Raw genomic sequence first — 27,126 nt, forward strand, 5'->3', positions numbered from 1 at the left:
TACCACCCTAACAACCTCCTTCCTTAGACCCTCCTTCGGTCTTTCCTTCCTCCTCCTTAATCATATACATCCCTAACTAAACCACGTGACCACTGTCCTTTCCTCTTTTTTTCTTTCTTTTCTTTTCTCCTCCCCTAAGAGAGAAAGAAGAAAAAGGGGGGAAAAAAAGAAAAGAAAGAAAAAAAGAGGAAAGAACGAAAGGGCAGTGGTTAGCGTGGTATAGTTAGGGGTGTATATGATTAACGGGGTCTAAGGAGGAGGAAGGAAAGACCGAAGGAGGGTCTAAGGAAGGAAGGGAAGGAAATCTAAGGAAGGGTATACCACTATCATCAACCTACAACCACGATCATCATTTGTACCATCATTCCGGTCTTACCATTCTTCTTTTATATATAATCATATATTTTTTTATTCTTCCATTTTTTTTATTTTTTTTCCATTTCTTCCCTATCTGCTACAGACACACCCTGTACCGAGGACACCTTATGTATGCGTGTTGAATGTGTAGCAACTAAATGGGGAACAAACAGAACGAAGGAGGCTACTTGGGTAATGAACAACACTGTCCTATGAATGTTAATAATAGTTCAATGAACCGTGTTCCTTATGAATGTAGAACGAACGAAGTGGACAAAAATATTATGCCTGTACTGAGTACATATATATACTTACCTCTCCGTCTTTCAGGATACGACGAGGGGTAATATGGGGCATGACGTCAAGGATAACTTAAAACTAATGTCCCAAAAAATGACCCAGGACAACGGCTCAGCCGATGCCGATAAGCTATGCGATAAGAATCAATGGACTGATAGTTTCTTAAGTGAAAAGGACAGAGAGGCTTGCAGGTACATTAACAGAGGTTTGAAGCATATATATAGTATTACAGAATGGAAAGATGACACTCCCGAAAAGATGAAAAAGGATAACAGGGAGTTCAAGCAGATCATGTTATGTGCTGCATTGAACGCCTACGCTGATCTCCTTCAAGAGAAAGCAAAGGACACATGCCCTATTGATGATCAAAAAATAAAAGATATGTTTAAGAAAGGAAATGGAAAGAAAAGTGCTTGGTGTAAAGGTAATGAGTGTGTTGAATGCACAAGGGACGTAACTTATAAAACTTGCATGGTAGGGGATAGCAGCAAGCAAACAAAAGTAGAGGAAAAATTGAAGACAATACTTGAAGGTGATCAGGAAATACAAAAAACTCTAACTTCCATAACTTCTATAAATAACTTCTGCACACTCCTGCAATGCGTAACAAAGAAATGGTTCACAAACAATAAGAAAGGTCAGCCGGTAACCTGGGTAAGTGAACAATATTGTTCATTAATGTAAAGGACCTTTTTGTGAGTGTTGAATTTTTGTACAAAACGGATATACGGGGGAAGAAAATAGACGCACATAATTATAGGGGGGGATGAACATCATAATAATTATAGGGTAGACATATAATAATTATAGGGGGGGAGTGAACAACATAATAATTATAGGATTGCATATAATTACATAGCATACATTTGTTTCCTTCTCCCCGCCCCCCTTTTCCTCTTTCTCATATTGACAGAGTGAAATGCAGAAGGACATCGAGCAGAGGGCCACAGATATGTTTACTAAAATATCTAAAGATAGCAAATATATTCCACGTTATTGTTCGAATAATACAGAGCAAAGTAGTAAAATAGTCACTGACCCAGAGAAACAAGCATGTCAATACATTACTGCTGGATTAAAGCATATTTATGAAATTCAAGAGGTGGACAGTGATAAGGATAAGGGTAAAGGAGGCAGTGATCAGAAGGCCAAGGACAACAGAGAGTTCAAACAAACCATGTTATGTGCAGTACTGAACGCATACATAGATAAATTGAAACAACAAGTTAAATCTCCCTGTAAGGTCGATGAGGAAACAATAAAACAAGTATTTGAGAAAGGGAATGAGCAACTTACGAAGTCATGTAAGGGTAAGACTGGTCAAGACAATAATTGTGTTCAATGTGAGAGGGTTAAAGACTTAGATTGTACAGTAGGGGGACAGAACACAAAGGACAAATTGAAGGACATGCTCAGTAAAGATAAAAATGTAGAACAAACTCTGTCTACTATAAGTTCTCTAAATAGGAACTTATGTGATAGCGCCCAGTGCGTAATATCACAATGGACCAGGGACAAAAGGGAAGAGGTTCAAGCGGAAAAGGGCAAAAACGAGGTGTGGGAGGTTTGGAAAGGATTCATACTTTGGCATCAAAGTCGAATTTTATAGAATTAAAATAGAGGAATATATATTTTCACAAAAAGTAGCAGAAAATTTTTCGCATACATACTACTGATATTTACATGTTCCTTTCTTCTTCTTTCCTTACTTTTGTAGAAGGATAGTTGGAACGACATTACACAGAGGATCAACCCACTTGCCAAGGCCATGGTGCAGGCAGACACAGAACTGGACAATAAATGTAATGGCATGCAGGGTGAAAAAAATGAAGCGTGCAAGCAAATTGTTAGAGGTTTAAAACATATATATGGCATTAAAAAAGGAGAAACAAAAAAAGAGCCAAGCAAGACTAGTAACAGGATATTTAAGCAAATTATGTCATGCTTTATATTAAATGTGTATTCAGATCTTATTAAGGATAAATGTACGAACACGAGTATTAACGTACAGGATTTATTTAATGTAGGAAAGGATCTTTACACAGATGAGTGTAAGGAGAAACCATGTGACCCATGTAAATGGGACACATGTGATGATATGAATTTCAATAAAAAGAATTTACGAAATGAAATAAAAACAGAGCTTCAGAAGGATGAAGAAATACAGAGTGCTCTGGAAGCTATAAAAAAAATATGTCAACAGAATGCGAAACCACCTGAATCAGCCCAAACTAATGCTGACCAAAGTGGAGGATCATCCTCCAGTGGTGGAAGTAAACCTCCCGCACCAGGAGGAGCACCAGCTGCGGAAAAAACTAAGGACAGCGGGGAACTAGCAAAGAAAGACGAAGTAGTTAGCAATATTGTACCATCAGGTAAGGAAGATATGGATCTACCTCCCTTGGAGGATGAAGATGTTCACCACACAAAAAGTAGTTTGGATGAAGACGAAGAGAAGTGGATGAGGAGCAATCCTAAAGGATCACATGTTTCGGTCGTTGAATCATCTACCCAATTAATTCCTGAACCCAATGTTCCTGTAGGTACAAAGAATGAAAATAAAGTTGGGAGCTCAATGCGTGATCCTCCCACACATGCAGACATCCAACCTCCAAGCACAGGAACAGACACTCAAACTCCATCAGGATCCGCACCCCAAAGTCCAGGTAAAAACTTAAAAAAGTATACCTGACGAAATACATAGCGGAGGTGCTTGCAACACACTAGATTATTACATCCCGTCGACCACACTGAAACATTATATCTCTTTCCTTCACTTATTCTTTAGCTGCGCCCGCTACTAATCATGTAGCCGATAATGAAAAGAAGAAAAGTATGAATACTCAGGATGATGATACAGCGAAATCTGGTGCTGGTCCAAGAGGTCCAGCGAGTACCGAAGGTGGGGAAGTTATAGGAGGCCAGGGAGGTCAGGCTTCTGCAGGTTCGGGTACTTCACAAGATGTTGGTACCGCAGGTAATAGTCAAGATGGTACGGCTGATGGTGCAGAAGCAGAGCCTCATGGTGAAGCTCCAGGTGCTGCAGCTGCTCCTGGTCTAGCTGGTCCCGCTCGTCTAGCACCACGGCCATCTATAGTGATACCATCAATACATGGTCCAAGAGGGACTGGAGGACACGGTTCAAAAGTTCCTATACTGAAGCCCACAGAAGCCAGGGGTCCCCCTTCCGCTGTCCCAATTAGTAGCAAGATTGACAACCTTCCTGATCTCCTTACCCCATACCTTCCTACCATTCCTGTCTTCCTTGGTATGTCTGCTATGAGTTATCTCCTTTGGAAGGTAAGAAAAGAAGAACAAAAGGAGAATTATATATTTTCCGCAGAAAGAAAAAAAAAAAAAAAAAAAAAAGAGGAAAGGAACGAAAAAAAAGAAAAAAAAAGAAAAAAAAAGGAAAGAAAGAAAATAAAAAAAAAAGGGCGCACACCTTCCTCCTTCTTACCTTAAATGTACAATTGGCACTTCATTTATATTGATTCTTACTGTCTTAAGAGCAACATTTGGCACCCCAAGAATTATTCTTCTTTTCCTTTTTGTAGTACTTTGTCTTGCCCCGTAAAAGAAGACGTCACAGAAGAGTTCATCAAGTACGTGCTCCTCCAACTGTACAAGAACAGCTCTTTCCTCATGTGGACGACCAGGCAGATGGTCCACATAAATATACCTTAGTAAAGGAACGCAGACAACCAAGATCTGTTCCAACAAGAACGATGAAGCCAAAAAAACAGGGCGTCGGTCGTCGTGTTGGCCACAGGACCATTATTGATATTCATTTAGAACTCTTAGACGAATGTCAAAAAGGGGATCTGCATTCGACGAAGGAAGACTTTTTTGAAATTTTGGTTCAAGAATTTATGGGAAGCAATTTTATAGAGGAACAAAATGTCCCAAGTCCTGATTTCGGGTTTAGAGAAGGAAGACTTTGTTCTTAAGGAAAGATGTTCCTATGTTTGATGTTCTTAAGGAACAGTTTCCAAGTTCACATTCCGGGTTTGAGGGAAGAAGACTTTGTTCCTAAGGAAGATGTTCTAAAGGAACAGGTTCCAAGCTCAGATTCCGGATTTTGGGAGGGAAAACTCTGTTCCTGAGGAACAAATTTTTAGGCATAATATCTCTAATGAACAGGTTCCATGTTCAGATTCCGGGTTTATGAAGGAAAACTTTGTTCCAAAGGAAGGTGTTCCTAGGGAACGGGTTCCAAGTTCAGATTCCGTGTTCAGGGAAGAAGACGTTTTTCCTAAGGAAAATGTTCCTGGTGTTGATGTTCCTATGGAACAGGTTCAAAATTCAGATTCCGGGTTTCTGGAGGAAGACTTTGTTCCTAAAGAAGAAGTTCCTAAGAAAGGAGTCCCTAAGGAAGGTGTTCCTGAGGAAGATATTCCTAAGGAACAGGTTCCGAGTTTAGATACCGGGTTTAGGGAGGAAAACTTTGTTCCTGAGGAAATTGTGTTCCTAAGGAAGAATTTCCTAGGGATCAGGTTCGAAGTTCAGGGTTCCGGGTTTAGGGAGGAAGGCTCTGTTCCTATGAAACAAGTTTCTATGGAAGATGTTCCCTGAGAAGCACTTCCCTCAGGAAGAAACAATTTGTAGCCAAATTGTGGGTGCTTATTTTGGCTTTGTTGTTTGAGGAATGTGAAATGGAAGGAAATGTGTATGATAAACAAAATTTATTTAGATCATTAATACAAAATATTTGAAGAAGCAAAGCGGTGTTATACTTTACGCTGCATATTATGCTTATACTTAAGAAAAGAAAGGGATCCTTAGGAGTGTCTGCATTTTTGAACATTCCTGTATTTGTCAAATTTAATAAATCTTTTTTTGTAAACGTGTTACCAAGAGGTTCACTTTCTTTTTTCCCTTTTTTTTAAGAGCACATCTATATAATGTAATATTAATATTACTATATGCATGTGAAGAGTTCTAATGCATAATTAAATGACAAAGATATAAGTAAATTTTCGTTTAATTTTTGATCCGCGAAAAATTTAGTAGACCACGCGTTTCCCTTCTTTTTTAAGTTTATATGCATACATATTATTACTTCCGTATATAGGAACCATTGTTTTGTGACATTACAACAAATGAACATAATATTTGCTTAATTCATGACCACCCTTCTTTTTTTTAAGTGGACTTTTTCCTTTTTTGAATATTTCTCATTTTCATGTGAATGTTGAAGTGTCGAAAAAAAATAACCCCCGGCAACACACATCTCAAAGAAGAAAAAGCAAATGTACTATAACGGAAAATTATAATTTTTAATCCATACGGGGAAGAGTTAAAAAAAGGAGCATAAAAAAAAAAAAAAAAGGCGCACCCTCATCGGGCAATGTCCCCCTGGGAGGGAGTTACAACTGTGCGTTTACCCCGTTGGCCTAACGATTTAATATTGCAGATATTTTATTTGTCCGTGCTGAAGTGCTTAAAAGAGCTGGGCGTACGAAAAAGCAAGATAATGTTTTCCCCTAACTGTGGGCCAGTGTACTCGTGGGTGTAGTATCCACTGGAGAGAGGGGGACGTTGCGTCTGTGTGTGGAGAGGCAATGCGATGATGCTTTTCCCCTGGTGTGCATAGCAGCGGAAGCAGTCGGGGTGATGAAGGGCCGCCTGCAACCTCCCCCGATGGGGGTCGTAAGGTATTCGCAGATTCTACTGTCGCGACTTGTACGGCTGCGTCGTTTGCTCTCACGCCTTGTGTTGCCCCTTCTGGTGCTCATCTTGCTGTCGTTCCTTCTGCTGGAGACCCGCGGGTGTCTCGACGAGGAGACCAAGCTGGCCAAGCTGAAGAAGCTCATAAACAAGAAAATAAAACTAGACATGAATGAAAAGTACCGAAGCGAGAAGAAAAGTACCAACCAATACATTTCTTTCATATACATTCATGAGCTGACCGCCAGCGACTACGTGGATTACGTGTTAAATAAATCAGACGACTACGACTGCGTGTTGTTTGTGATCGACGTGGAGAATACAAATGGGCAGTCCATGTTTGACAGGAAGAACCTGATTCTGTTGGAGTTGTTTAACCGTGTGGCGCGGACCTTCATTTTGGGAAACTTTTCTCTTTACAGCGAAGGGGGGAGCACCCCTTCCGCAACGCCGATTTTTTTCTTTTACATAAATATGCACAAGCCGACCATTCTCCCCCTCAAGTACATCCACGCAATCAATGAGGTGCCCGAGTTTTTTTACGTAGGAAAGGAAACCTTCCTCCACTTGGATTACTATTCCAAGGTGAGGCCCAATTACATTCTCGAGGATTACTTAAAGATGAAGGGGTTAAGCGAAAGAGACAAAGCAGAGATGAGTAACAAAATTCTCGAAGCGTATTTCTTGGATTTTATTCGGACACATAACAGGGGTGGCAGTGCCAGTGGTAGTCCTACGCCTTTGGAAGGGAACTCCTTGGAAGAAGTACAAAAGTATTTTCTCACCATTGGGTTGGTTGTGTTGTTCTCCCTCCTGTACCTCCTCCTGCAGCTGGTCCAGAGATGGCCCTCCCTCATGTTTGCTTGCTCATACGTGTTATTCCTGACCTGCCTGAGTGGAATCTTCCACTGTCTCATTAACAAATCTGAGTTCTACAACACAGCGAAGAACCTGGACTCGATCCTGCACAAGTATATCTACCGTTCGACTAGTACTCAGTATGTGTACGAAGGAGTGGCCTTTTCCTTTTTCATTTTTTTGATTACCTTTGCGTTGTTCCTCTTGTGTAGGTACTCCCCCAACAGGTTCGTCCCGCGGAGGGGGAAGAACGTGTGGCTCACAATGCTGGTGCTGCTTGCCTATGCCTCCCTCGACGTCATTCACGAGATTAACCTCTACAAGGTGTACTACTCTACTTACTTCTTCTTCCCACCGATTAAGTTTTTTCGCAAGTGAGCAAAACACCGCGTCGCTTCTGATGTGGTACTCACTTGCATTTTGGCATAACCCACCGGTGTACCTCCACCCTCCTGTGTTTTTTTTTTTTTCCATCCCACGCGATCAAACCAACTGCATTGTCCAGTGGGGACAACTTCACCAGCCTGTCACCCCGAGGAGATTTCCTTTTTAAAAAAATGACCAACTTGGTGAGAGCTCAGTTGGGATATAATCCACATGGTGCGAACATCGCTATGCAGTCGCGTTTGCATTTCCACTTTCCGGTTTAATGGAAATTGAACGTTTAGCAGGTTTGCGCACAGGCGGAGGTGACGTTACACTGCTCTGGTGTCCTTCCCCAAAGGGATGGTGTGTGCTTTCTTCTGTAGGGAGCCCACTATGGATCCCCGTTTCGGGGTTGAGCTCGCTCGGTCCTGTGTGGGCAGCACCCTTATCTACTCTTCGCTCATCCGTACAACGCGCTTCACCTGAAAAATACGCACATGCAGGTATAAATAGGTGATGTGCTCCTTCTTATCGCGTCCTTTTTTTTTTTTTTTCTTCTTCGCCCCCTTACGTTTAGAGAAGTTGGTGAATGGGGGATGTTTTTCACCTTGTGGTCATCCCCCCATTGACACCGCCTTTGGGTGAGTAGCCATCATCAACCGTTCGCCTCTTCACTCAATGTGTAGTTCCATTAGAGCTGAATCTTCACTGTAGCTTAGCACGGACTGATCATGGAGGGGGGCGGCGAAAGGGACGTCTCCTCAAGGCGTCGCCCCCTCTTGAGGGGCACCCATAGGAAAAGGATGCAACGCACCACTCATCACAACGGCAGTGATGGGAACTCCAGTGAGGGACACCCCACTGACTCCCCCCCAAGTTGCAAAAGCAGAAATGGTGACCAAGCCAAAACGGAAGCCAACCGAACGAAGGTCCTATCGTTGAAAAGTCTGTACAGCAGGCTACACAGAACGAGTGAGCTCATGCTGAAGGGGGAGGACAAACCAGACCAGGTGTGTGAGAAGGATGCACATATGACCGGTGAGGACTATGCGGAGGTCTCTACTCCCAATCGGAAACTGGATCTCCCCTCCAGCCGCAGGGGGATGCAACAAAGAGGGCGCACCAGGAAAATACACGATGTGAAGGGGACCCTGGGGAATGTAAACGATATTAGAAAATATTTTACGCAGGAGGACAGACGGAGCACTTCGGCAAGGGAGGGGTCTAATGGGGCGTCTTTCCAGGCGAGCAGCGATTCCGATGTGGGCGCCCAAAGAAAGACCCGTTTGGGAGAGAAGACCAGCAGGAATGGCTCCACAAGGGGGCGCGTCGTAAACAAGCCTGGTCAGCAAATAGACGCTCTTAGTGACCAATTCCATCACCCGCCAATAACCAACTACAACGATCAGTCGATTAGTCGTGTTTTGAAAGGGGACCCACTGCAGGGTATCCCAAGAAAAGACGTAGATGAGGAGGAACCCAGTGGAAGTATCCCCAGAAGCGGCCTCTGCAGGGGGACCTTCAAAAGGGAGAGTAACAAAGAAAGAATAAAGAATCCCTTGGATGGACACAATGGTCAGAAGAAGGATGACTCGATGGACAGTCTGTCGCCACACTGGAGGGTGCGTAGAATCGGAGGGATCATCAACACGGAAGAGGATGACGCCAAGTCGGAGGAAAAATACGAACAACGTGACACTTCCCCCATGCGTCAACCCAAAGGAACAAAGTATAATAGCATAAAGGAGGAAGAAAAAAATACAAAGCTTAGAAACTTAAGTCTGGAAGACATAAAGAACAGTCTCCGAAAAAACGAACCAGATACGTTAAAGATTTTACTATGCACCGACAACCACTTAGGCTACAAGGAAAACAATGCCGTGCAAAGGAAGGACACGTTCAACTCGTTTGAAGAAATCCTTTTCGTGGCGAAAAAATTAAATGTGGATCTGATTCTTAATAGCGGGGATCTGTTTCACAAGAATAAAGTTTCTGAGTATACACTGTTTAAGTCCATGGGGATTATTAGGAGGTACTGTCACGTGAGTGGTTATGGGGATTCCCAAGGGGGGACTGAATCGGTAGAAGCTTCCCCAACGAGGGGAACACATCCAAGAAAAGCACTCCTGAAAAAGGTGAACAGTTGCGATTATGAATGGTACGGGGGGGATGAGAAACTCGATCTGAGTGAGCAGAACAGCCATAGTGAGGGAAGCACCCGAAGTGATATACGCAGCCACAGTGAAGGAAGTACCCTCGGGGAGAGACAGCACCCCTGTGATGAAGTACGCATGTGCTCCGTGAAGGAGAAAGTCGAAACGGCTATCCCGTTCTTTACGATACACGGAAATCACGACTACCCCTACAGCTGCGATTATATTAGCCCGTTGGATATACTGCACGTTGGTAAGCTGATCAACTACATTGGGAAAAGCAGCCTCAATAAAATCGTAGTAAAGCCAGTACTGCTAAACAAGGAGGAGACGAAAATAGCCATTTATGCCATCGGGTGGATCAAGGATGAACGTCTACACAGAGCATTCGAAGAGAAGAAAGTGAAGTTCATGCTCCCAAGTGACTACACCAGTAGGATAAACATCCTCGTGTTACATCAGAATAGACACATGAGATGTGCATATGGAAATGACTTAAAAAATTTTATTAAAGAATCCTTCATCCCTAGTTTTGTAGATTTAGTCATATGGGGACATGAACATTTTTCCAAACCCTACTTGGAGGAAAGTTCCTTCCAATCTTTTTTCTCCTTGCAGTTGGGTTCGTCTGTACGGACATCTCTTTGTGCAAATGAGTACGGAGATAAATACATCGGGTTGCTGGAAATTAGGAAGGAACGATTTCGGTTTTTGAAAATCCAACTGGAAAGCGTCAGACCCTTCGAACTGAAGGATATCAGATTAGCCAATTATAACCTAAATTTTAACGAGGAGTCCGTGCTGAAGCAGTTTTTAAACGAACAGGTTAATGCCATTCTGGAGACACTTCAACTGAGTTTCCGTGAGCAGGTGAAGCGCTACTACCTGTTCAGGCGGGCCTTCCTACGCGGGGAACACAACATTGCAACAAACAACATTGCAACAAACAACATTGCAATAAAGGAGGAGCTTCGTTGCCAACTGTTCGAAAAACACCCCACCCTGCCGAGCGACGTCTTGACCAAACGGGAACTCCTGGATGAGTACTTCGACTCGGTCATCTCCGACCAGGACGTGACCCACTTCCTAAACAACCTACAGGACGAAGAGTTCTACTCCACCACCTTCATCCACGTCGCCTTCTCCACCCCAAATGACACATTCGATCTGTTGAAAATAAAAAAAGGAGTCTACGAGAGACCACTAATCAAATTAAAGGTAGAGTATGACGACATTAACATTATAAATACGCAGCTGTTCGGTTCGACTTTTGCCAACCGGGTAGGGAACCCATCCGAGTTCCTCACGTTTTACAGAAAAAAGGGAAAAACAACAAGCGGAGGGACTAAGGAGGGTCAGCCCACCAACACCAGTGATACCACCACCATGGGGAATGAACCTACCAACATGGAAAACATAAATGAATACAACAAGGTCTTCGATATCCTTTTCCATTACTGCCAACTGAAGGACAAGCTATGCATCTTAAACGAAAAGACCATTAGGGAAACGATACTTAACTTCATTAGCAATTCTAACTCTTCTTTTAATTCTGAGACGACTGGCACGTCTGACTACTGCAGTATCATCTCCATGGTCAATGATTCGACGCGTAGGAAAGTGGACCTCCTCGAGGGGAACCTTCGGGATGTCCCTGTGGAGAGCCTAACGGAGGAGTACCTCGCGGAAGTGCTTAAGAATCTTGCCGGGGAGTGAGTAAAAGAGAGCGGTTGAGGGGACAAGCAATGCACCATCCAAATTGTGTGTGGGCTGTCCACCCGTTATTTCCTATGGAAGGCGTACATACAACTCCCCGCGTGGCCCATCGAAGCGGTCAATCCGCACGAGGACGTCATTTCCTGCCTTGTAGTCATCTGCGCGCTCCCCCACACGCAGGACCAACTTTGCATGAATTTGAGGTGCCAAATAAAGCAACACGTGGTCGTCAAGAACATCCAATATCTTCGCGTTGATTAAACTTCTCCCATTATGAAAGGACGATAAAATTTCCTCGTAACTGTACTTTTGGATCTGCACTGCGATCTTCTGATGAATCCTCTGAATGTATTTAATTTTCACGCGAATGATGTTGTGTACCTTTAGCAGCGCAAAAACATATTTGTGTAAAAAGGGTGAACGGAAATACTCGGACGTATTTAAGTATGCCTTCCTGTCACATAATATGTCCAGCTTTATATTTTTTTTACTTATACTGAGTATCCTCCCATAGAAGGAGTCCCCGATGTTGTAAAACTTGAAAGGAGTGTCTCTCTCTTTTATTTGCTTGTAAATTACGTTTCCCTGGGAAGCATTGATTTTCCTCTTGTGGCTTTTGCTTCTCCCAACAGCGCGAGCAGTGATCTTGGGGACATTTTCAATGCTGCTGCTTATGAAGGAACTCCTTTTGGCTACATTCACGCTGACGGAGTAGGCCAAGCTGACTGCGAGGAGGATGTAAAAGGCGGCCCGCATAGCAGCGGCGGGCTGGCAGTGAGTTGGAAGTATCTCCTGCCGGTCTCTCAGTACCCAAATCAGTCACACCCGCTTGCTTGTCCCCATCGGCTGAAAAATCTTCTCATTCTGCGCTAATAGCTTTTTCGCGTAGCTAGCTTATTTTTCACCTGAACAGGTCAGAAAAAAAAAAAAAAAAAAAAAAAAAAAATACAACATAAGCGCATCACTCGTTTGGCGCTGCACCTCCCGAAGGGGCTCATCCACTTTGTGAGGACGATATACATTGCGCTGTCACGTTGTATGGGTATGCTTAGTGTGCCATAGGCAGTCGTTTGAAGAGAGCTATTAAAATGTGATTGGCTGTTCGGTGAGGAAGAAAAAAAAAAAAAAAAACAACGCATATCGCCTGAACGGTGCAGGCAAAATGTGAAGTAAAAGAGCTGCACGTGGGGTGAAATAACAAAAGGGACGAAGAAGGTTACATCATAACTATGCAACACTGAGGGTCACCTTTTCGATTAACAGTTTTGTGTAAATAGTTTGGGGTAGCCACCCACTGGCTAAGAGCACAAATTGGGTGTAGCGCACTGACAAACGTTGGCAAGATCGCTTAGCAGATTTCTTCGCAAAGAGTTCCCCTTAAAAGCCAGTCCCCACCGTCAGGATTGTTCGCGGAAGTAGGCGTTGTTATATGAAGGGTAACCAGCGGGGTGGTGGTGGACAAACAGTTCACCCTTAAATGGATGTGTCTCAAAAATATATATGCCATGTGCAGTTTACGAACCAGGGGAAAAACATCGTTTTCTGTGTGTTTCTTTTATTTCCACCCATCCGATTAGAAATAATAATGGAGTGAGGAAGTGCTTCCCCTTTGGAGCATGAACGCGCTGTTGTTATCCCAATTTTGGCACGCCACAAATGTCTGAACAGGTCAGGCAAGCAAAATCACGACATTTTTAACCGCCGAAATAGGTGTTCGAACCGCACAAACGATACAACCGTTGCGCAAATAAGTGCAACCATTTCGATGAAGTGTTCTACATCGCTCAACACGGTGTGCACATGAAGGAACATTTAACCTGTTAACCGATTGAGGGGACTCCCCGCCCCCGTTAATGTGAAGAACTACCCATACTAAGGCCTATGCAGGCCGGGGAGTGCCCCGACGTAACAACATTGGTACGGGTACACAGAACAACGCGACGGAGCGACAATTTAATTTGTTTCATTTGTGGTGTTAAAGGGGGGCTTAAATATGTATGTGCTGCAACGCGCAGCGGGGTAGGCGCAAACATGCGCACACGCCTTCTCACCCCCGCGTGGCGTACACTAATCTCATCTATGAATGCACTTTCAGGAGAATTACAAAAAAAGGCGTACTTTTTGCGGGCCGTAAAAAAAGTGGCTCTTCAGTCCATTCGTGCTTTCAGCTTCTTCTTCATGACCGTATCGGGCGTCCTAAAAAAAAAAAAAAAAAAAAAAAAAAAAAAAAAAAAAAAAAAAATTTAAATTAAAAATACGTTCAAAATAAAGTGGACGTAATGGGGCACTGTTTTTTCTTTTGGGGTGATGGGCCTGGTGGTTTGTTCCTGCCCATTTTCAGCCCTTCCTCCTTAAAATGCTTTGCGGGTAAACATACAGAACGTAAACTTCGGCTCCCCATCCGGATAGGCAGTCCCTGTCCAAGGCGCTGAGCAGGCACTGGGAGATGGTTTCGAAGAGGCCATCCTTGTCCTGTTGGGAGGGGGGAAAAGTTGTACGTTTACCAATATGACGCGTGGTGTGCGTGTTCGTACTTACAAGTGCAGTAGTAAATGTATGTACGAACATTTCTACATGCACATGCACATGCACACGCGGGGAGACGCACCTGGTCCTTTATGTAGAGGGATTCGCACATTCCGTAGAGCTGCTCACTGGTAACCCCATTCACGACAAAATCTTTCGTCTCGCACTTAGCGCCAATCAGGTCATACGCAGTGAGGTAGGGCTCAAAGGTACAAATCTTTTTCCCCTCATCGTCGAAGGTGTGTTTAACTCGAAAACCAACCACAATGGGATTCACAAAATAGGGAGAGAATCGATTGGCATACAAAATGCTCGACAACATATTTGCGAAGCAATCTATGTCCATGGGGGTCTCTTGTCTAATTTCGTAGAGGTTCACTCGGTACCTTAGTAATTCATACAAAGTCTGAATGTCTGTTGCCAGTCCGCTTAGGCCCACATACACGTAGTCGTTCATTTTAAATACCTTGGTGAAATTTGTGCTGACGGTGGTGAAATTGTTTGAACCAAGCCGAAGGTCACACGCAATGGCAACACATTGTGCGCCGCTCATTCCGAGGACGCACCCCCCGTTGTAGTTGAAGATGGAGCCCTGCCAAAAAGGGGGGGGAAATGGCATAAAAAAGTGGTGCAAAAAGGTTGTCATAATGAGGGTCGACAATGGAAAAGGGGCGTCAAATTAATGACGGGGTATTCCTGTTCTTTCTCCCTTTTCACAACCCTGGGGGCTTACCATTTTGGAAGATTCCTGAGTAATGTGTGCGGTTTTTGCTCTCTGGTGAGCTTTACTTGGTATGCTTCACGGGAGAATCTTTTTTTTTCCCGTTCGTTGTTCCCTATTTTGGATGCTGGGCAAGGCGAAGTAGTGCTAATGGCTTCTCTCCTCAGTAGTATCGTTGGAGCTTGCACTCACCCTCTGGTGGGACAAGGAAAGTGAGGATGGGTGACACACAAACTCGGGGTGCAAAAATGTCCCTCTTGTTAAACCTTAAGAATAAAACTTTCCACCATTACAACGTGTATTGGTGCGGAGTGTACACTATGAACAGTTCACTCTCCTTCGATTGTTTGCTTGCTTGCTTGCTCACTTACTATCTCTGCTTCCTATTGCGAAGTCGGAGGAGGGGTAGCCTTTTCGCATTTAACACATTCGGCTTCGTAGTACGTACTGATTACTTTCGCTATTTTTTTAAAGTTGGTGAGGCAGTAGTAATTTTGCTTCGCTGAGTTGGCAGTTCAGTAGTTCTCCAGATTGTTATTACTCCTCATGCTTTGCTAACGGTTGAAGTTTTTTTTTTTTTTTTTTTTTTTTTCTCGCCCCCGGCTTGGCTCAGCCTACTGCGCTGCAGGGGAACGGGCGTTTCGTCAGCATACCCCGGTGGAAGCAACCGTTCTGTGTTCCGGTACATTCAATTATATATATATATATATTTTTTTTTTTTTCGCAACAGCATGGCTTAACCGTTCGACGAGTGTGCTGACCATCCTGCGGTAAGCAGCCACCGTGTCATCTCTTAGTGAATGTTTTTTGTTTTTTTTGGATGTGAAAAGAAGGCGTTAGATGCATAGCTCTTGCGTATGCCTGCGCTTGGTTGAGCCCATCAGTAGGGGAATTCCTTTTTTTTTCGTGTGCACTTCACCGTTGGAAGAAAATATGGTTGACTTTGCAAAATGAAGCGTTTTGTGCTGAGGTGCCCGGGATCGCTCCACTTGCTGGGGCGTTCAGGGGGATCGGTAGTATCAAGCGGATTGGGCACGTCGGGAGTGGACCTATGTCGAGAGGGGAGGGGCTTCCCCCGGAGGAGGCACCTCCAGGGAATACACACCAAGGCCATAAAGGAGGCGTCACCCCCGGAAGAAGAATTGGACGATCGAGTGATGACCCAAAATAGTGAAACGATAATTCAACGGTACAGGCAGTTTATAGAGGCAAGGCGGGGGGAGGGCAAGGTACAACTGGACAAGGGGGAGAACAAGGGGGAGGACAAGGGGAAGGGCCACGTGGGTTCTTCCTCCAGACGGGAGATGTACGATCCGCTGGGGTGCGCTTCAGAAGTGGATGCCAAAGTGGTTCACGACGTTGGTGCTGAAGTGGTTGACGATGCTGGTGGCGGAGTTGGTGCCAAAGTGGCCACTCAAGGGGCCGCCCCCGACACGGTGGACCAAAAGTACGTGATTCTGAAGAAGCAGATCTCGAAGGAGTTTATCCACCAAGTGTTCCTCCCCCACGTGGAGTCACAAATTATTTACCACCTGAAGACCTACACGCCGAACCAAATCGTAAACATTTTTCACATATATTCCTACCTGTACTACTACGACCAGAAGAAGGAAATGGTGGAGACTCTGTTGGATTATCTGGAATACCGACTGGACTGCTTCAGTGTGCACGACGTCCTCCTAGTGTTGGAACCCCTCTATCTCCTGAACCGTACGAACAATTTTAACATCTACCGCCTAATCATTAACCACCTAGACAGGATAAAGGAAAAAATGAACCTATACAACTACATTGGTGTGTCTAGGGTGTTCACAAAAATACTAATAGACCTAACCTTCGAGGAGAAGGAACTGAGGGAGAAAAATATTTTGTCACGTCTGTGGTACCATTTGAAGCAGAGCAAATTCAGGAAGGCCATTCCTCCTGAGCAGAGGAAAATTTCTCACTGGGACTTCCTCGTTGGATTTATGTCCGAAGTGGTTGATCACGTGGAGGAGCAGTTGCGTCTTCTCTCTGCTATTGAGCTGACCGACCTGCTCAGCGTCATGGCCAACTACTCTCTCAAGAGTGGACATTCCAGGTATGACGTGGCCCTCTTGGGGGGGGAACAAGGTAGCCAAATGGAAAGCGGAAACGGGATGGAGACCGCCCAATGTGGGGGTAACCCCGGTGAGGAGTCTACCCAACAGGGAAGCAAAGCATCGCATCACCCCCCCCTGAAGGTTCACTCCCTGAGCAGCCAAAACGCCTTCCTCTTTAAAGAAAATATCGTGTCTTTCCTTATCACGAACGAACTGAAGTGCAAGTACCAGGACCTGAGCACGCTCCACAAAATAACAAACCTGCATAACCTAAGCAAGCTTTTCATCTACGATGAGGAGTACCTCCAAATGGTGGAAGCTGACCTGAACAACTACCACTACACAAGCAACATTCATCACAAGTATCTGTCCCTTCTAGTGTGGTGCCTATTCAAGTATAAAAGGTTAGACAAGCATATGACCCAGCTCAAGCCAGTCATCCTACACAACGTAGACCATTTCGATGCGAAAGATTTTTCCAGACTATGTCACGCCATTCGCGAGGACAAGCAAACGCTAATCAGCATAGCCAATAATTTGACTAGCCAAATTGAGGAAATGCCTGTAAACGATTTTTTGTGTTACCTTTATGCGGTTGTTTGTCTGGATTTGTTGCCATACGGTCAGGGTGCAGCATTAACAAGGGAGGTGCAGCAGGAAGGGGGAGAAGACGCATCCACGGGGAGAAGCAACGCAACAGAAAGGAGAAGTACCCCTGTTGAAACGAATAACAACACCCTGTCCCTCCTTAACAAAAGCACCATTCTGCAAAAATGCACCAAGTACATCAATGACAAGAAAAAAATTTTAGGAAAAAACGAAATGACCAAAATAGTTTTGCTGTTGAAGAGGAAGAAGGGGGACAAGTACCTGTACGTGCTGGACTTGCTGCCCGAGGAGTGGAAGGGCATCCTCCATTTGATTAACTGACCATGTGGTGGTGTCAGCAGCAAACCGAGCAGGTAAATATTTACAGGCGAAAAACAGCACACACGGATTTTCCACCTCGTGAGTACAACCTCCCCACAGCAGTGTTCGCCCCCTTTTTTTGTTTAACCCTTACGTGGAATAACATTTCATATATTTCTGTTTGTTTGGTTAGCCAAAACTGTATGAATGTTAAAATGAGTTGTAGAGCCTCCGCGGGGGAAGGGCTGTGTGTATGATGGGGCACATCTTGCATGTGTGCCATTTGTCGTATTGTTGTTTTTTTTACGTCTGACCCGGCATGCATTTAATCGAATAACCCCCCTCCGCAATAGACGTTTCGCGGGCAGTTCCCCATGTGGGAAACGCTTCACCACAACGGTCGAGTAGCTTTTTTGAAATTTCACCTGAACAGTGCATGACTTGTTCAGGTAAAAATGGAAAAAAAAAAAAAAAATGACAACAGACCAGCAGTTAGTCAAAGGTAAAGCAGCCGAGCAGATAATTTTTTCAGGAAAGGTGAAGGTCGTACCGTCAAGCAAGTAACCTTTTTTTTTGTGGTTAATTCGTGTGAAGCAGATCGATCACCCCTCACAGATTAATAAATGTGTGCGAACAAATGCGCACACATGAACGCTCCTTTACCTGTACGCTACACCCATGCGGGTAAACGAAGGGATGAACGCGCATAGCCCCCCATCCAGGGGATGAATAGTCAAATGGGGAGGTGAATCCATGAGGATCGCACGTGATCACGCCGCTTCGCAACTTTTCCACATCAACTTTTTTTTTTCTTTTTTTCAAGCCGCAATTGCAGATGCATGCATCATACGGCGCTTATTGGATTTCCTTCATTTGGTGACCTCTATAAGCAACGGAAGGGGAATTCCCCCCCCTCCCCTTCCCCCTACTTACCCCTTCTTCTGGGCATACCCCTTTAATTAATTAGGTGCCTTTTACTTTGCTGATCCTGGAGAAGCAGCGCAACAGGAACTGTTCAGCATACTAATGTTGCATAGGGGTACATTCATATAGTACGTGATCACTACATTGGAACGAACGTATTTTCCTTCTTTCTAGGGGGGAAAGCCCATTCGTAGGATTCACAAATTGCCTGTACATGTTCAGGCAAAAAAAGGGAGTATCCACGCGGAACGGTACTACAATTCGGACCGCATACAAAAAATGCGACAGCACAGCAACGGGCGTATCGCATCGTGGAGGTAGTATATAACTTTTCCATGCCACATTTATACGCCCCTTCCCTTTTTTATTTTTTTTTTCGTATAAAGGAGAATATAAACTCCTTTCCCTTTGTTAATTAAATGCAAGTAGAAGGATGAGCATAAGTTAAAGGAAAACGCTTTTTCTTTCCCTCCCCCCCTGTCGTCCTCATCCCACCTGGAAAACCGTTATACGCATGTTGACGAATCCATTTTCGTTTATGCTGGTAAAAAAAGGGGGACGGTGCCGCACTTCATGTCGCCTCTACGGAACGTTTATATAACTGGTGCGTATGTATAACTGGCGCGTATATATACTGGCACGTGGTACGGTACAATTTTCTCTGACATGGTGACTTCCCCGTTTCGCCGCGCTGGTCCTCCCTATGCATGTTGCGGGGCGGGCAGTTGATTTATTTCCGCGCGAAGAACACGCAAAGTTTGCATTGGATGATGCGATGCGATACGATACGATACTGTATTGTACTTATGGAGGAAAAGGAGTTTTTTCTTTTCGGCATTTTTTTCCCGCGCGTTATGCGGTTTCGACGTTTTATCACAAGTTGGAATTTTTCAGAAGTTGGAATTTTTGACAATTCGGAAAGTTTTGACGATTTCACTTGGTCGTTTTTGCGACTAACCGTTTTTTCTCAACTTAGTCATATTCTTTTCGACTGACTTGACCGTTTTTTTTACTCTTTTGCCGATTCGCCATTTTGGCATTTCAGATTGCATTTTTGCAGCATCGTACATTTTTGCCGTTCCCATTTTTGCGTTACTGCTTTTGCGTATCCTTCCCATTTTGCGTTTTCACCTGTACATATATCCACTTTTCGACGCATACCCCCTCTGCACGTGCCTGCGCAAGTTCTTTTCTCACCTTCCGCCCCGTATTAGGACCCCCAGAGGAAGAGTCCCCTTTCCAGGGCGCGGGTCACGTGCATGAGCAAACATACAAGTGTATGCATATGCGTATGTAACGTATGAACGTGTGTTGTGTACTTATAAGCAAAGCGGAGGCCACTGCCGAAGCAGTCACCCAATTTTGTGTCACACTGCTGAACGAACAACTAAGTAGAGGACTCTCATTTGGACGGAAGGCCAAAGTGAAAGCCATACATTTTTGTGACAAAGGAAATATAATCTGTCCCCGCGTGTTACACAGATTACTACGTACACCTATACATCATATGCCCTCTCTATCCATCTTTCTCTTACCTTCCGTTTGGACTTCCTTGTGACAAACCTGCTCACCACCTGTTGTGTATAGCAGTGTAGTGCAGCCCCGCTTGGTCGACCGCTTTGAGCAGGTCATCGCATGAGCGAATGTTCTGGCGGCACAGCCTTCCCCTGCGGATGTGCTTACAAGGAGGTAAGGAAAACTACGTCCACGGGTCAGTACGTCCATACCTGCATACGTTCGTACGTTCATGTGTCCGTACTCACGTGTGTGTGTTGTCTGCTTTTCCCCGCGAGGGCCCCATTTTTGATTTCCCGTTTCCACGTGAGGACATCCCCCCGCAAGTTTTGCGCGAGTGTGGCGTGAGTGCAGCGCGAATGTATATACATGCGCTGCCTGCTGCCCTGCGGAAGTACGCACTCGTGAAGCCCTTCACATGAACGAGTGTACCCCCGCTTGTGCGGCTGCTTGTATGGCTGCTGGTAAGCCTGCATGCCTACGCTTATGAGTACGTGAGGAAGAAGGCAGTTTTTTACGAATGCGCGCGCGCCCGTGCATGTATGTTTTTTTTTTGAGTAGGCCAATTATTTTCGCCCTTTTGCTCGCTCATGCGTAGGGGGCCCGCCCTGTTTTACTGCATTACTGTATTACTGTATTGCTGCATTACCGCATTACTTTTTTTTTTTTTTTTTTTTTTTTTTTCCATTCCTTATTGCATATGCCCCCGCATGCTTACCGAAGCGCACATTTTATATGAGTACATTTTCACGCCCGTGATGACACGCGCCAAGTACGAATGATGTTAATCCGATTAGCATCGAGTGGGAGAAGCCGCCGCGTGGATGTGTTAACTGAACGGAAGTTAATTTAATTTAATTTAATTGAAGTGAATTGAATTGGATTGAATTGAATTGAATTGAATTTTTTTTCCCAACATATCCCGCCTTTTCTGTGCGCGTTTGCAGTACATGCGAAACGAGGAGGTGCTCACCACAGTTAGGAAGATAACGCAACAGGTAACAAATCACACTAGCAGTCTTTACGTAGTGGGAACAGGGCCCATCGAAGGATTGGAAGAAGCTGAGGCGGGAGGTTGCCCATTCCGGGGGAACACTTGTTGGGGAGGGTGAAGGAAGGTAAAGGTACCACGTGGAGTGGCATATCATCCCGTGTAATTGTCACCCCCTGTCCGGTTTTGTGTGTGTGTCGACCATGGAGTCGTATATCCGTGAGAGCAAGAAGCTGACCTTCAAAGGCAGCAAGGGAAAGAAGTTACTTCGCTACGTAGACATTTGCCTGAACAACAAAGCCCTGCACGACAGTCACATAGTCGAATTGGTGAAAATTTTAAAAAAGTACATAAAGGTGGTCTACAACAATTACTACTGTCTGAATATAGACCTGAGTGAGAACTACATCACCTGCACGGGGTTAAAGACGCTACTGAAGTTCATCCTAAGTTACAGTGAAAACGTGGGGGTGCACATATTAAAGCTTTACAAAAATAACATAAAGGACGATGGGGTGTCACTGATAAAGCAGCTGGTTTATGTTCAGAAAATTCCCATGGAAGAATTACATCTGTCACACAACTTCGTCCAAGATAACACATGCAAGGAGTTGCTACTGAGCTTCGTCCAGGCTAAGAAGGAAAACAATTACGTGTACCCCAGGTACGAAAAGTATCAGAATTCGTACAAGCATCTACAAATACCCGTGTGGATCAGGTTAGAATACAACTGCATTCAGAACCCGAAGGAGATATTGAAAGAAGTGGAGGAGTTTGCCAAGAAGAAGAGAGGATACAAGAGCAACCTAATCATCTGCGCTGCCTTAAAAAGTGACAAGCGTTGTTGCCCGTATAAGTGTTTAAATGCCACTGCGAGGAACACGCCAATCATGCATGTGTATATGTTCATTCACCAGAAGGACAATCCGAGTCAGGCCATTTCTGCCAATGGGAAAGTCATAAAGGAGGAGAAGAAGAGGGAGTTATCTACCCCGTCGGAGGTTACCGATGCGGGTAAACATAGCAGTGGCAACGTGGAGCAGAAAGGTGGTGCTAATGAAGAGGAGGAGGATCAGGAGGTGGGATTGCCCTCCAAGGGGGATGCAAATGGGGAGATGCAGAGTGGTGGCACGAAAAGTACCGTCAAAGGTCTCTCCAAGGGTGTTTCTAAAAGTGCAGCGAAGGGTGGGTTGGCCAAGGCAGGGGATACCGTAGCGGGCAGCACGGAGAATACAGCTAAGTCGAAAGGTAGGAATGACAAGACGAGTGTTGTTAGGAAGAGATCTGGCAACTCGGGGAAGCGCCATATTAAGGGAAGCCTTCTCCATGATGTCAGTGCTGATGAGGAGGACGACGATGACAACTATGACGAGGAAACTGAAGAAGAATTAGACGATGAGGTGGAAGAGGAAGAGGAGGATGATGAAGATGGGGATGACTCCTCTGAGGAAGAAACAGAAAGTGATGATGACGATACTGATCATGATAGTGATGACGATGATTACGACTACGCACGGAAAAAGGTTTTGAAAACGGGGGCTAAAAAAGGCCAGAAAGGAAAGGAGAAAAACGGCCAGCTGTCAGACGCTGCCGTTCTTTATGCGAAAAAAAATGGAACCATAGCGGGCATGCAGAAGGACGGTCGGGATGAGGAGGATGATGACAACGATGACGAAGGGGAGGATGAATCCTCCAACGTGACCGACCCAACCCCGAAGAAGGAAGAAAAGAAGAAGAAAAAGAAAAAAAAAAAGAAAAAGGAAAAAACGGCTGTGAGTCCACTCGAGGGGGGACACGAGCAGCAGAAGGAGAATGACAATGACAATGGTGGTGGCGATGTCGATGATGATGATGACACATTCAGAATGAAGAGGGGTCAACTAGGTTCCATGGGTGACCCCCTTGGGCTGAACAATTGTGGTGAAGAAGACGATATGACCCCTGAATTTACCCCCCAGCAGAACGACCACATGAATTTTATGAACGACACTGTTAGTAGCCTCCCCCTGTATATCATCCTAGACTGCACCGCCGTGTTAGACATGAAGGAGCTGTGGAAGGACAACTCCTTTCTTCCCTTCAGCTTCCCCGGATTGCTTTACCTATACAATAATAAACTGTTAAGGAGTAACGCGGACAGAGCGAAGGGGGTCAACAACGGAGCAACCTCTTCGGAGGACATGCAGAATGACGCCTTCATCTGCCTCATGTGCAGCTACGTAGCAAATGAACTGAAACTGGTCTGCCAGAAGAGTGAAATAATTAGACAGAAAATGGTTAACCTGAAGTTGAACATTTGGGACAAATTATCTGAACTTGGCGTTATTGAATTTTTAAGCGTTCCAAAAGATTTTAAAGAAAAAAAAAAAAACTTTTTGAATTCGTCCTTTTTGACAGAAGCACAGATAAAGCTAGCCAATGAGTACTACGACATCTCACAGGAGACGTTACAAATGATTCAGTTCTCCATTTTGTGGTCCACTTATATTTACAAAATTGGGAATAGGGAAATAATTATAAAAAATGATGCTAAGGAGATCAACAAGGGGGATGTAAAAAAGAGTAGAAAGACTATTTTCACGGAGGTGCTCTATCTGACGTCGTCGCCCAACATTTATTCCTTCTTTGAATACCTCTACGGGGAGGACATGAATATGATACTACCCCTGTGCGTAACAGTAAATCAGATTAACAAATACATTCACGATGAATATAGCTATGTTGTTGAGTTGTTATCCAGCGGGAGGGCAGTAGAGGACAAATCTGGCAAGTTCCTCCTCGATAAGGCATTTTTCAAGACGTTCATAAGGGATAAATACGCAAGGTATCTGCCAGAGGGGGAGGACATTGCAACGGGCACAACTGGTGGGAAGACAAAGAAGAAGAAGGGCGCCACGCCCAACCGTGCAAACAGAAACGACAAATTATCCCCAGGGGGGAAAAGAAGTGATAACGAGTGCATTAAAACAAATGTGGGCATTGGTGGTGACCCCCTCAACAGCAATGCATATGACTACTATGATATAACGTCGGTGAAGTCCTTCTCGAATGAAAACATTAGTAAGTTGTGCCAGTTGGAGGGTCAACTGGAGGGCCAATTGGACGGAAGCATTCAAGGAGGGCCACTCGGGGTAGTAGGAATAAACGGAGCCAACAAAGGTGTTAAAAGTAACATGGGTGGAAGGACCAGTGGGGAAGACACCCCCAAAGGAGGGGCGGAAAAAGGTAACACAGTGGCTGCTATGTATGCATCTGGAATGGATCCAAACAGCGTTGCGAATAATTTGGGGATGATGATGATGACACAGGCAGGAGATTCAGAGAAGGACAACCCAACGATGGGGACCCCACAAGGAGGGAAGGAGAACAAAAGGAGTCTATACAGCATGCTGGTGAATGCCTTTAATGGAAAGAAAAAGGGTGCACAAAAGGGTGCCGAAGGAATCAACGGTACAGACAAGACGGGTAGCAACATTTTTACGGGTGCCGGTACGAGTCAGAGCCAAACCGTTAGGGACAACGTGGACCTGCTCAACAGTCATAGTCATGCTAGCGTGTCAGCCGATTCGCAGGAAGTGCATGTCGAAGGGAGAAGAAGAGAGAACAACCAGAATGATGGAAACAGCACAAATAATGCAGCCACCCGAACACAACAGAACATGCATAATAGTAAAGGGAAGAACACTAGCACTGATCTGATTGACCAACTGATGCATGGCGGTAGTGCAACTGCGGCAGTAACGAATGGTAGTGTGGCCGGTCAACAGGTGAACATCCCTGCGGATGGCAAAGCAGCCTACATTAATAGTAATAATAATAGCGGGTCGAGCGTACCCCCTGCACATTCCACCATAAGGGGAAACAGCGGAAATGCCGTAGGAGCAGGATTAGGAGGTGTGAACTTCCCCATTAACGCTGCAGAAATGGGTACCTTACCAAATATCACAACGCAGGGGAATGCAAAGGAATCAGAGAGAAACGCCGTGGAGAAGAGAATCGGTTCAGATTTACTAAACGTTAACGATGTCGAACTGAACAACTTTATTGGAAGCGTCCCCAAAAGCTTCAATGATAGTCTAAGCATGTATCTGGACAGTAGTAACCGAAACGACAACTGCTACGATAGCATTATGAGAGGGGAGAACATGACGCCCTTCTTTAATCAGAACCTGCTAAAGGAGGAAGCGGCACACATCCGAACGGAGGAACACACCAAGTTGAACGAGATAAAAAACGTCTTCGATCTGTATAAGGTGGACATCCTGAATACGTCCCTCCTTCTGGAGGAGATGATTCTTAACGAGAACGTCTGTAAATATATTCCGTCGGAGCTTTACAACAAAATTCTAAGGTGCTATGAGAGGCTGGATTGCCTGTTGGCGGGCCTCAACCGGGTGGGCAACGTAAGCGCAATGGGTGGTATAAGCCCCATGGATGGAATGGGTGGCATGAGTGGCATGAACCAAGATATTTTATCTGAAGACTTTAAGAGTTATTGGGATTATGCTTTTTCGAAAAATGAATCCAACCCGCTGTCCGTATCTGCGAAAGATCTGATGACAAGCAGCGGTGCGAAGGTGAATCTAAATGGGGGCGCTCCACCTGTGCAGGAGGATTTTATCGATGGGGGGAGGAATATCAACGGCAACAAGAACGGCAACGTTTCCAGCACAATGTTTTACAACACGATGAATGGAAACCGAGGAAGCAGCAGCGCGATGAAAAGCAGCATGCTAAATGCCAGCAGTCATAGTGCAAATGCGGGGATGGGCGGCGGTAGTGGCCCCATTTTGGCTAGCCACCTGAATGGTCAGAACAATGGTGCGGTAACGCAGAAGAAGTCCAGGAAGAAACCCTCCATGAATATGAATATGAGTATGGGGAATGGTAACAACGTGGATCTGGGGATCAGCTCGATAAAGAACAACTCAGTGCAGAAGAAGTATGTGAGTGGGTTAAGTGACGGACTGGACAACACAAGTTTCATGAATAACTCCCCTGGTGGTAATGTAAGCGGAAGCAGGAATACCCACATGGGCGGAAACGCCAACTACAACCTGGGCCAGGGCATGCCCCCCAACCGAAACAGCAGCGGAAACCAGGTGGGCGCGAGGAACAACGGTACCGGTTCTAACAACGCCAAATCGAAGGACATGAAGAACTACAACGCGATCCCCAAGGAGAGAAATTTAAAAAGTATAGACATGGATGATTACAAGAACGTGAACAAGATGCTAGCGCTTGGTGGGAATGCGCAAAATGTGAAAATGAATGGGGAAAGAAGCCCCTATGACCACCATGTAGGAGGAAGCGGTGGTAATACAGACACGGAGCACCGGGAACACTTCCCCCATAAAATAAACCCCTACAACGATGGTAGTGGCAACGGCGCATGTGACTCGAACTTGCTCGCCCTGATCAACATGAAAAAGAATATGAAAAATGGGGTGAACAGCAACGTGGGGCAGAAAACAGGGACCAACAACGGTCCTGGCAACGAATTAAATGGGCTTCGGAACAGCAGTTATAAAAAGATGCTCAACAATGAGACGATTGGTCTTTTAAACAATCCAGGAAGCAAGAACGCCGTCAATGAAATGAACCTGAAATATCTGGAAGTGCTCAACAGCCAATTTAACTTTTCCTCACGAGAGAATAGGAAAAACGACTGCGACCCGAACGCGCTGAACAGCAGCATGATGAATTTTCAAAACGACATGGACAAAAAGTACAAAAACCCCTTAGTGGATTTATGCGACAAGGGAAACGTGAAAAAGTTGTAAGGAGGGCGCTGGAAGATACAACTGAAGTGATGAATATGCTTCCGTTTTAGTGTATGATCGGGTCAGGTAAAAAAAGGAGCACATAAATGTATGTGCAGGAAAAACGCGCAAAATGTGCCCAATTGGGGGACAAGTTTTTACATACATTATTGCCTGTTCAGGCGATTTTGAAAAAAAAAAAAAAAAAAAAAAAAAAAAAAACTAGCCAAAGTGGGGCAAATACAGCCAAAATGATGCATGGAGTACACACGATGTT

At 44.8% G+C, this 27,126-nt stretch overlaps 7 protein-coding genes across 7 annotated transcripts; 5 read left to right on the forward strand and 2 right to left on the reverse strand.

The window, feature by feature from the left end:
• Nucleotides 1-750: 750 nt before the first annotated feature.
• On the forward strand, nt 751-5,232 carry PCOAH_00003450 (SICA antigen; the record flags this gene model as incomplete). Its single annotated transcript, XM_020057160.1, has 6 exons — nt 751-1,311; nt 1,571-2,221; nt 2,375-3,323; nt 3,446-3,957; nt 4,215-4,579; nt 4,716-5,232. 6 exons carry the CDS (start codon nt 751-753, stop codon nt 5,230-5,232), a joined length of 3,555 nt encoding a protein of 1,184 aa, XP_019912702.1.
• A 1,068-nt stretch (nt 5,233-6,300) lies between these two features.
• PCOAH_00003460 (Uncharacterized protein) lies at nt 6,301-7,563 on the forward strand (the record flags this gene model as incomplete). The annotated part of the gene is made up of 1 exon (XM_020057161.1): nt 6,301-7,563. One exon carries the CDS (start codon nt 6,301-6,303, stop codon nt 7,561-7,563), a length of 1,263 nt encoding a protein of 420 aa, XP_019912718.1.
• A 719-nt stretch (nt 7,564-8,282) lies between these two features.
• Nucleotides 8,283-11,420, forward strand: PCOAH_00003470 (Dna repair exonuclease; the record flags this gene model as incomplete). The annotated part of the gene is made up of 1 exon (XM_020057162.1): nt 8,283-11,420. The coding sequence occupies one exon, from the start codon at nt 8,283-8,285 to the stop codon at nt 11,418-11,420; it is 3,138 nt and encodes a 1,045-aa protein (XP_019912757.1).
• A 72-nt stretch (nt 11,421-11,492) lies between these two features.
• On the reverse strand, nt 11,493-12,176 carry PCOAH_00003480 (Uncharacterized protein; the record flags this gene model as incomplete). The annotated part of the gene is made up of 1 exon (XM_020057163.1): nt 11,493-12,176. One exon carries the CDS (start codon nt 12,174-12,176, stop codon nt 11,493-11,495), a length of 684 nt encoding a protein of 227 aa, XP_019912764.1.
• Nucleotides 12,177-13,353: 1,177 nt separating this feature from the next.
• Nucleotides 13,354-15,087, reverse strand: PCOAH_00003490 (Proteasome subunit beta type; the record flags this gene model as incomplete). The annotated part of the gene is made up of 5 exons (XM_020057164.1): nt 13,354-13,616; nt 13,798-13,892; nt 14,029-14,538; nt 14,736-14,794; nt 15,039-15,087. The coding sequence occupies 5 exons, from the start codon at nt 15,085-15,087 to the stop codon at nt 13,568-13,570; spliced, it is 762 nt and encodes a 253-aa protein (XP_019912640.1).
• Nucleotides 15,088-15,617: 530 nt separating this feature from the next.
• PCOAH_00003500 (Uncharacterized protein) lies at nt 15,618-17,678 on the forward strand (the record flags this gene model as incomplete). The annotated part of the gene is made up of 1 exon (XM_020057165.1): nt 15,618-17,678. The coding sequence occupies one exon, from the start codon at nt 15,618-15,620 to the stop codon at nt 17,676-17,678; it is 2,061 nt and encodes a 686-aa protein (XP_019912685.1).
• A 3,612-nt stretch (nt 17,679-21,290) lies between these two features.
• PCOAH_00003510 (Uncharacterized protein) lies at nt 21,291-26,870 on the forward strand (the record flags this gene model as incomplete). The annotated part of the gene is made up of 1 exon (XM_020057166.1): nt 21,291-26,870. The coding sequence occupies one exon, from the start codon at nt 21,291-21,293 to the stop codon at nt 26,868-26,870; it is 5,580 nt and encodes a 1,859-aa protein (XP_019912707.1).
• Between the last annotated feature and the right edge of the window lie 256 nt (nt 26,871-27,126).

This window comes from Plasmodium coatneyi, chromosome 2, assembly GCF_001680005.1.
Source record: "Plasmodium coatneyi strain Hackeri chromosome 2, complete sequence".
NCBI classification, from domain to species: Eukaryota; Apicomplexa; class Aconoidasida; order Haemosporida; family Plasmodiidae; genus Plasmodium; species Plasmodium coatneyi.